General features: G+C 35.4%; 1 protein-coding gene across 3 annotated transcripts in view; it reads left to right on the top strand.

Annotated features, from left to right (window-relative positions):
- LOC111631113 (ankyrin-3-like) overlaps positions 1 to 10,798 on the top strand; it is a 279,012-nt gene that overhangs the window by 126,676 nt on the left and 141,538 nt on the right. For all 3 annotated transcript variants that reach the window (XM_023375329.1, XM_023375323.1, XM_023375315.1), the window contains one exon: positions 4,702 to 4,862. In XM_023375329.1, the coding sequence (XP_023231097.1) occupies positions 4,702 to 4,862 (161 nt within the window). The remainder of the gene's footprint in view (positions 1 to 4,701; positions 4,863 to 10,798) is intronic.

Here is a 10,798-nt window from a genome sequence, read left to right as displayed (position 1 = left end):
ATCACGTGACCTCAGAATAAAATATTCAATAAATAGAGTTGTAATAAAGATAGAGCGTAGAAACTTTTTATTCCAAAGCTAAAAGACTTCTCTAAGTAATATATAAATATGTATTCAATAATTTTTACTTTTCCGGCTGTTATATATAACAGAAGAAAAGTGTAGCGCTCAGTCAAAAAATGACCCCTCCCAAATTTTTACATTTTTGGACTCAGGACACCTTGAAATTTCGAGATACGCAAAAGATTCAAGGTTTTTTTCTATATGTGTGGATGTTAGACTGTGTGTGGGGGGCATGATTTCGTTCACTCTGTTTGAAGTCTAATAATTTCTGTGATCAGAGTGGTCAGAATCGGAGTCGGATGGTTTAACACAGGAGTTAGTTATTTAGCGTCAAAGTGGTTGAACTAACTCGTGTCCCCATATACATTCTAACATCTTAGGCAAGAACGTCTTAACGGGTTTTACTGTACTATTATAAAATGGCAAAAAAGCTTACTTTGAGAGTAAAGACGAGTTTTGTTATTTTTTTAAATTTCGAATGCTAATAACGCGTAAAATATTCATTGAGATATGACACATGACCACTTTTATGTTTTTACCCTGTCAACCTTTAATTAAGAACCAAAATTTAATAGTATTAATGCCCCTATATACGCAAGTTACAGTGCCACATTTCGTTTCTTAAACTTTACCCATTCTGAGATATTGTTTAATATCTCAGAACAGAAAATAAAGAAATTAAACAAATTAGACACCAACACACATGCACATGCAAATTTTTTCCCTTTATTGACTTTTTTGAGGGGTTTGGGAGGTCTCCAAACGTATAGATTTGCAAAAAAAAGAAAAAAAATAACTTGGAGTGTCAAATTTGACACGATTCCAATACTTTTCCGTTTTATATACATAACAAGTTGGTAAGTAAAAAGGAGTTGGAGTCGGCGGATGTTTTGATGACTCCGACTCCGGCTGAAACACCAAAACTCCACGACTCCGACTCCAACTCCACAGCCCTGCACAATAGATATCAGTTAGCAGGATCTTGTAATCCACTATAGGCATTATCCCTCTAGCCACCAGTATGCCTCCTCACTCTACTGGCTTCAGCATGTAGGTTATGCCCTCCAGGATAGCAACAGATTTGCAAAGCTGATTCTTCTTGGGAAACTGATTCTCTTTACTAGCTAGAAGAAACTTTACATAGTTCACCATACCACAGGCTGGGACATGAGCAACTTCATTTGTTTGCTCTGTATCATTAGGTAGGATGAAAGAGTTAGTGAAGAGGGTAAGATTTTTCAGGATCATAGCCTTCAGTTTCTGTAGCAATTTAGGTCTTAAATTTGGAAATTTCATTGTTCTCTGTGGCTAATCAGAGATTTCACTAACAAACACAAAGATTAAAAGCTGTAGATGATGATAAAGTCCCTACAACTGGGGCTTTGGACAGACTACCAAAGCAGTCTCTTCTATGCTTCAGTAACACCCTAATTGAATGATGCCAGACAAATGCACCACACAAGTCTAAATGAGTACACACCAAAGACAATACCTTCATAAGAATACTGTTCATAGCAACTATGTTGACCATCTTTTTCAAGCCATATACTTAGGGAACCTACTATATTTTCCTCAGTGATGCTGATACCTATTGAAAATCAGCCATTGGACTATGACTGTACTAGTCTCCCCTTTATTTTGACATTAGTTGCTTGCCATTATGTTATTACACAGCTCTTTTTCCATTTGTCTAAATGGAAATAGGTTTCAGTTTCAGGCAAATTCAGAAATCCCAAAAGAAGGCTGTGGATATGGACAGGGCTGTCAAACAACAAATTTAATAAGGACTGGAATACAGACTCAAAATTTCTAACACTTCTAGAACCTTAGATCTGAGCATTACACTCCATAAGCAGTTGAAGCTGAGATTGAAACTTATAGCATTCAACCTTAATCATCTCAGGCTGTTAGGTTCCTTTCCCACACAAGACTGATTCCTTGCTTTGGGGAAGGTACTGCTGTGTTATCAATGACCCTCATACCATTACTTGGAGTGACTAACTGTCATACGAGATGGTTCCACAGTGTGACATTGAACAGTAGAAGCAGGATTAAAGCATTCACCTGTTATTGTCCATTCCTAAACATTATTGGGGAGTTTTTGCTAAAGATGATAAGAAGCCAGTCCATAGCAGTCCATGCTTCTCTGCTATGATACCACTGCAAACAAAGCCAATGCTGCTGGGTGATAATGTCATACATGCAAGCAAGTTGGAAAGTGACTAGGGGAGGAAAATGGTATAGGAAGAGACAGGGTTCATTACAGAGATTTTGTCTGTCTCTGATGTTGTTGTAGCTATTTTTACTTGTCTCACAATTGTCCCTCCTAGTGATCTGTGACACCCAGAGCCTTGCAGCCATGTATGTGTACCCTGACATATCTACTATTGTCAATACCAATCCTGCAAAATGGCCATCCTTTGACTTTTCTCAAACTTTGTCAGCTGTGTGTAATGTGTTTGACTGTGTTGTTCAGGCCATTGATCTGGTATCCTAGCAGGGGTATAGTCATAAATTAAAAAGTGCCAAGGTGCTAACTGGTGCTCCAAGTTTAAATTGTCACTGTCTATGGAGTTTCAATGGGCAAAGCACAACTTTGTGACACAATATCTGCAAAATGGCTTAAATGCACCAAAAATGACCTATATATTTTTAACCAGCACAAAAACTATGCAAGAAGTAATTTTTTTCAGTTATTTTTTGGCTGAGGTACTGATAGTCTAAAATCCAATCTAGATGTTCACAAAGTACAAGGACTTTTCATCTTGCTTAAAATAGTACCAGGGTGCCACCCTGATATGCCCTGGCACGACTACAGCACTGATTTAATGACTTTTAAATAACAGGTACACAGGCTCACTGCTGAGAACAGAGTGAGTCTTTACATAAGATACTAAGGTAGCAATTTTAAGTCCCTCTGGTGGCATTAAATTTGTGGTCCAATTGCATGGTAATCATTTACATAGCTATATGCTAATTTTGCAGTAATTGGATAGTGTGGTGATGCAGGTTGATGAAAACCACGTGTTATAAACAATATACATTAAACCATTTTCATTTAGGAATACAATGACAATATCAATTTATTTTCTATCAACATTAATTTACAATATTCTCCCTTCTATTGCCCTTTCTTAACAGTACTATTTGTTTTCCTGACAATTGTGAATCCTGAAGCCGGCATGTGGAAAATCCATTTCCATCATCTTATATTAGTAATTAAAACTAGAATTATTTTAGATTAATACTAATACTAATAGAATTAGAGAAGGAAGGAAGGAAAATTAGGTTGTTACAGGATCCCCTTTCTTTTGTCCTGCAAGTTGGGCACTTAAGGTGTTGACCACAGTTAATAGAGAAATTCAACCTCACCACGTGGACCTCCTTTGTCGAGACAAAAAAAAACTCCACTTATGACCTTTTCTTTACTTCTTAATATCACAAATTTCAAGCACTATCTCATATGTTCCACTGCATGAGTCTTCTTTCTTGGACCCCTTCTCTGCTGTTGCCACATGCCTTCTTCCTGCCCCTTGGCCAAGAATGACAAAATTCATCCTTTTTACTCCATGCCCTTGGTTGATACTCCTTCTAGACCAAAACCCGCCAGAAGATAAATATTTTACAGTCGAAGGGGTTAGGAAATAGAAAATGATAGAGTTAGTTAGGGTAGATTGGATGAAGTCATAAAATTTATCAATTTACTAAATTAAATAAAAATAAAAAAAATATATACATACCAGATAGAATTAGTGGGACCCACCACAATAATTCTATCTGGTGCATAGCTGTTTGTCAATGAGCATATTTTAAAATTTTAATATAGTAATATACAGAATTTTGAGCTTCAATTTATGCTTAATAAAAAAAGAATTATTATTAATTTTCTACTTTATTATTTTGTATCACTATAGAAAGGGGTTGATAGATTAAATGTAAATTTTCAAAAAAGAATCAAGTATAAAAGTTTGGGAATCTCTATTTAACTGAAATTTGAAACAATTTGCTTAGTTTATGCATAACAATTTACATAGATACTGTATGTCACAATGCCTTGAATAAATTGGAGAACTTCTAATGTAGCTCTTCACTTCAGTTTGAGGATTTCATTATTTAGTGTTAGATTGGACTGGTGGTTACGGCCATTAGAGACATAGATTTATTTAAGCATTCTAAATGAAGAAGAGTTTCTATTCAATTGTAAAATAATAGAAGATGTTAATAAAATATTTCTAGTAAAGAGAAATAGAAACTAAATTACAAAGAAATTTTGTAAAATGGCAGTATTTTTACTGTTTTTTTAATCCTGAGATATTAATTTTTGCTTTATTATTTATTGGCATAAATGTTTCAAAACTTTATGGTCTTTTACATATCAAACAAATCATTTTTTTCTATAGTTATATTATGAAAACTCTTCAACTTACAATTGAACCAAAATATTTTCCAATCTTTAGAAATTCTAAAGTCATATCTGTTTTTGGTCCTTTTGATTAAAATATAAATGTATACCAGTTGATGTTTTAGTAAGAGAAAAAGTTCACAATTTATCTGAATAACTATATATATATATATGTATATATATATTGAACATGTAAAAACAATGAATTCCAACAAAAAATGTCTTGTCAATTTCAGTCCTGTGATAATTGAGGTGCCTCACTTCGCTTCATTACGAGGAAAGGAAAGGGAAATAACTATTCTGCGAAGCGATAATGGCGAAACGTGGAGAGACCACACTCTCGAAGCATCTGAAGAAGCAGTTCAAGAAGTGTTAAATGATAGTTTTGAAGGAGAAGGTAAAATTATTTTTCTTTGTAAAATATTGAATAATAATTTAGTATTTTTTTAAACTTCAAACATCTTAATAATACCTAGTATTTTGTTCAAAATATTTTCTGTATTCTAAAAATGATCATGAAATCTGTTGGCAAAATTTATTCAAATATTTGTTATCTCATATATTACTTGTATTTACACCAATTCCTTAGAAAAAGAAAACTCTACAACATTGTAATAAGTGTTAAAGTTATATTGAATAATTTAACTTAAATAGTGGGTGAAGTTTAAAGAATGCTAACATTTTTGACCCGGTTAATGAATCATCCTCAGGCACAAACAGTTGGAAGTGTAATGCCAATATTAATAAGAAAGGAAGGTGGCATAGAATAAACAAGCAAGGGGATAAACTATTACTGTTACAATTGACACAAATTACACTCTGTTATCCACACATGAATAAACATCTGGGATGAGGACTTCCCTGTGCTTGGCAATGTCTTCTTTGCCTTTCAAATCATCTGCTGCAATTGTAATCTAATCCCTGTTTATTTATTGTATCCTATCTTTTCTTACCAATGCTGGCATTTCATATTCAACCATGCATACCCGACGATGATCTGTTAAGATTTTTTAAACTTGCTTGGCTGAACTTACTCACTTTTAAAGAGTTCATTGATTAACTACAGTGGCTAGTTCATCTTAATTGGTGGTGTAGCTAGGGGGGGTGCGGAATGGACAGTCTGCTCTGAGCAGTACTTTTTTGGGGCAGCATTTTTAGCATTATAAAAATTCATGCTGGTTGGTGTCTGATTGGTATCACAACTACCTTTGGTCCAACCTTAACTGCAACACAGTGGATAAAAGGGTAAAGATGCAAAATGTCTGTTGTTCCCGGGCTCAATTGGCCAAAAGTGCATTTGATAAAAAGGTATCTACCCTGACTGATTGCTTCAAAAGCAGTTTAACAAATTCATATTGGGGACTAGCCATTTTGGAGCATCTTGATTCACTTCCTACCTCCCTTAACATGGCAGAGGGATATTCCCTCCATACTATTTGGGTCGTAATGGCATGTAACATCCGTACTCCTACCAATTTGGGTTACAGAGCATAAAATTTTGTCAATCTTTCTCTGTTCCTTCTCCACTGGGGAAATGGATCTTGATCTAGGAATAGGTTATAGCAAGGTATAATGCATGGGGTTGTCCTTGCAGATTAGTGGGCTGTGATCGCAGAGAAAATTGATGTGGTGGGTGACTTTGTGAGCTCAGGAAATAACGCAAGGTTCTTGCCCCACTGATTGCCCTATCTGTTTCTTGGGTTTTCTCTGTTGGCTTGGTGCTGGCTGTTGATCTAACCTCCTCCTTATCATTACTAATTGTTTTGACAATTGAGAAATTGTTGCATCGAGTACCGATTTTCTTCACATATTTGTTTCCACTGACTGTGTGCCACAACCATCTACTGCATCCCCGATGCTAGTGACTAAACTCCATGTTTTACTTGCCAGCTGATCTATTGTCGCCTCACATATGGTCACTCTCTGCGCTTCTGCAAAGGTTGGCGGGTCATCTGTCATTATTTGTCAACTTGTGCAGGAATTAGACTTGCAATTTTTCATCCAATTCCTACTGTTGACAGCATTTAATAATTGCACTCTCCTGCTTGTTTTTGTCTGTCTGTTTTATAATTGTTGTGATGGCAAGGGCTTGCAGACGGAATGCAAATTCCTATACCTTCTCATCTCACCTCTGTGTGCACATGTGAATGAAATAGGGTTCATGATTGAACCATTCAATCATCAACCGCTGGAATGTATCAAAATCTGTTACACATTTCATGTTTAAGTCATGCCATGCAAAATCTTGAGCCATGCTCATGAGCTTGCATTTGGCAATACTCAAGCACTGCTGAGGTGACCACCTGGTCAAACTTGCTATCTCCCCGTGTGTTGAGGAAATTGGTGACATGCCCCGATTATCCTGAGTACATCAGGATCACCCCTCTGAACACGGAAAAAGAGAAAAGAGAACAGCTACTGCTGCTGTCACAAGGATGTGCTGAGGCACCTGCATCTGCCACCATTCTCCAACCCACTTTCAAACGAAACTCTTTTTCATTGGCTTCTGGGAGTTTTGAGGAACTGTATTCATCACATCCTGATATGTAATGTTACAGAAAATATTCTGAACTTCTAACACCAGTGTGGATTAGCCAACTAGGGGTGAATCTTTAATCCTATGTCAGGATGCATCATCCAGACGTAGGATTAAAGATTCCCTCAGGATGCATCATCCTAGGCAGTCATCCTGACATAGGATGACTGCCTAGTCATGATGGAAGCAGACAGCATTACATCTCTCAAAAAGAACACCAAATCAATTTTAACTTCTTTGCTACATTTGTTTCACTTCAAATGCAACTAAGAAATCCAAAAATAGGTTAATTTTATATATTAAATAACTAGCTGTTACCCGCGACTTTGTCCGCGGAGGTTTTGCAAGCAAACCCCATTTACATTCAATATTTCAATAACCATAGTAATCGTTAGGTCTATATAACACCTACCACTGAAGAGAATTGACGAGAATCAAACAAACTATTTTCAATTTGATCAATTTTCTGGAACATTTACAATCGTTCTATAATCGAACCAATATGCAATAACAAATTCGAATTTAAAACGGTTTGAACATTTTTAAAATCGAAATAGATAAAAATATTTATAACAATGTCTGAAATGTTATCAATTTAATACACCTAAGTACTAAATAAAGATTAAATGCAGATAAAAACAAAAAATCGCATCTAAAATAGTACAGTAGAAGCCGTTCTTCCGGTTAAGCCTTAGTGCTCTCCCTCACTCCCCCATGGGGAAATTTCTAAAAATCCCTTCTTAGTGTGCATTGCCATAACGTACCCTACTAAAACGCAGATAAAAACACAAAAACGCATCTAAAATAGTACAGTAGAAGCCGTTTTTCCGGTTAACCCTTAATGCTCTCCCTCTTCCCCCACTTGGGAATTTCGAAAAATCCCTTCTTAGTGTGCGTTTTCATGACGTACCCTAACTGTGTACCAAATTTTACCTCTCTAGGTCCAGCGGTTTGCTCTGGGCGATGATGAATGAGTGAGTCATTCAGTCAGTCAGTCAGTCAGTCAGGACAAGCAATTTTATATATTTAGATTATTTCCGCTTAAACGCGAATCTGACATCCAAAAAAATTGCCGGGAAATAATTCCCACGAAATAAAAACCTCTCCAAAAAGTGTTTTTACAAAAATGTATATAAAAAAATAAAAATAATCTATATATATATAACCCATTCAACGGGTGTCCATCTGTCCCGTAACCGTTTGATAATGGACACTAGAGGCATATATGACACTATTGTGTGTCATATTTCAAACATTCAAATTAACAATTTTAATTCTTATTTAAATTAACAATATAAATTTTTATTATTTATTTGGCCAATAAATTATTATTTGGTCAATATAACAATATAAATAATTCAGTATATTTGTAATAGGAATTTATTATTTCAGGGGCTTATATCTCTCGAAGGGTCACGAGTCGGGGTATGGTTCCTTTGACTTTATTGTTAGAACAGGGGTCTACGGTTTGGGGGGTTGCCACCTCTTCATTCGGAGGGTAAATCTTACCATTCGGACTTTAACAGAGCTGTAGAGCATATTGATAGGAATAAAAAAGTCAAAGGAACCGTGCCTCATGGAAATTTGTAAAGAATGCCCACTAGGGGGCATCCCAGGCTACTAGTTTAAAATAAATGCTTTTATTTGAGAAATATAGCTGTAAGGATTGTTATTCTTTCATTTAACAAGGTGTGAAATTTCACACTTGCAGTTTACATTGTTTACAAACTGGTTGACCTTGAGAACTGCTGGTATCAGCTTTCCCGAGTAGTTCTCATGTATGCTTCAGGGGAATATTGGTTTAAAGCAGGAGGGGAGCTAACTTACTGCATCTGCTCAAATATAATACAATATTGTAGATTTTTATGCTATTAAATTACACGGGGACCAAAAAAAAGGTATGGAAAAAAAATGTACTGAACAAAAAACAAAAAAACCTGATGATGTGATAAAAAACATCCATAGCATTTAAAAAAATTTTATTGAAGTCAAATTGGTCAAATAGAAGTTTGGAATGATTTAATTAATTTGATGAAAAAACTCCCATAAAAAACAATAGCTCAATTAATTACCTAATTAATAAATTGTCAAAAATATTTTTGTGGCAAAAATAATTCATGAAATTTGCAGAGATCATAGATAACGATATATATATGCTGATCCATACATTTTCGGAAAAGTTATAAGTCAAGGCTTTTTTTAGAGGTTCTTTAAAGTCCATGCCCGAGATAACTAGGATAGGGACTGCGCACTGTCACGCGCAGCCCTGAGTTATCTCGAGTTATGGGTGGAAAGGGTTAACTTAACACCAAACCCAGATTTAAAATTTTAAAACAACTCATGTTGTAACTGAAAACACTGAACCAGATACTAAAGAACACACTATATACTAGACTTTTCTATCCATGGCATAGAAAACCAATATCTTACTATAGAGACAAACTCACAATGACTCATCCCACTACATACATTAGTAACCACAAAAGACAACTTTCATCTTTTTATAAAAAGTATCAAAAAATTTATATGATCCAAATACTACCCATCCATCTCTCTCCTGACTGTTTTGTTCTGATTCAGATAGTAAAACTTTAGTGTGAATGAGCTTTTTTTGGATGACTGGGAATACATATGTGTGTGTGACTTGTGTTCCTCTTGTCTCCTTTGCATCATGTCCCATGGTGGGTATATGGATGATTGTTTTGTCAAGACTTCTCTACTTTACTATTCTTTCATTTGTGCCTTGTTTCTTCCTCCCTCCCTCCTGGTGAGAATTTGGCTACTTGCACTTTAAGTGCATTTTGGTTTCCATCAACCAGGTCCCACCCTCTGGTCTGGTACATGGTGAGGTTTTCTTGCTTGTCTTGGTGCATTTGGTACTCCTGCTGGTCTTTGAATAGTTTGTATCATCTATTCTTCTCACTCCACTTTAAATTTCTACTGTATTTTCTCTTATCTACTCTGGACCTGTAACATGTTATAAGACTGATGGGTGATGGGTTCATCCTAATCTTTTTGCTTCCTTTCCCACTACCCAAACCTTATTCCATATGATGTTTTACTTTCTTAGTTGACAAATCTCTCCTTCAACTATAATCTGGTGCCTCTATAATATTGTTACAAGCACTATCAATTTGTGTTTTCTGTTCTGGTTGCTGTTTCTAGGCAGGCATGTTCCTTTCATGTGGATATAATGTGCCTGAATTTCTTTCAGTTGAATGTGGCTCATCTAGCACATGCTGGTTTTCTTTATTGCTGCTATCTATTTGCCCTTGAATAAGTGTAAGTGCTTTAGTATTAAAATTTAAGTATAATATAACAAACTTATTACATTGAAATTTAGTTTCAGGACATAGTTTGTATAATTACTTAGTTTAAAGGTAGTTATCATAATAGTAATATTTTCCTTACTTGCAAACACTGTAGTGTGTTTGAAAGATGACATTTGATAATTTCTACTTCAATGAATTCACATATGTATGTGAGTTCATGAGGTTTGTTTTCTTAGATCTTACAAGTCGATTCTGCAGAAATGAGCTGTCATATTATGGTTCATAACAACACCAAACGATCGTCTAATTATCGGGCTATAATATGGCTATTTTAAATGATTGGAACTAAGTAATTTGACAATTAGAGGTAGGCGTTAGGCGCCATCTCTTAATTAAATTAATAATTAAATAAATAATAATTAAATAAATAAATTTAGAACATTCTGGAATAAAAGAACTGGCCCGGGACGGGGCTTGAACCCGCAACCTCAAACGTTCGATATCACCTTGGACCGTGACCGTACC

This window comes from Centruroides sculpturatus, unplaced genomic scaffold, assembly GCF_000671375.1.
Source record: "Centruroides sculpturatus isolate CEXI.00-Female unplaced genomic scaffold, Cexi_2.0 scaffold20, whole genome shotgun sequence".
Taxonomy (NCBI): Eukaryota; Metazoa; Arthropoda; class Arachnida; order Scorpiones; family Buthidae; genus Centruroides; species Centruroides sculpturatus.
This window is presented reverse-complemented; position numbering and strand designations above follow the sequence as displayed.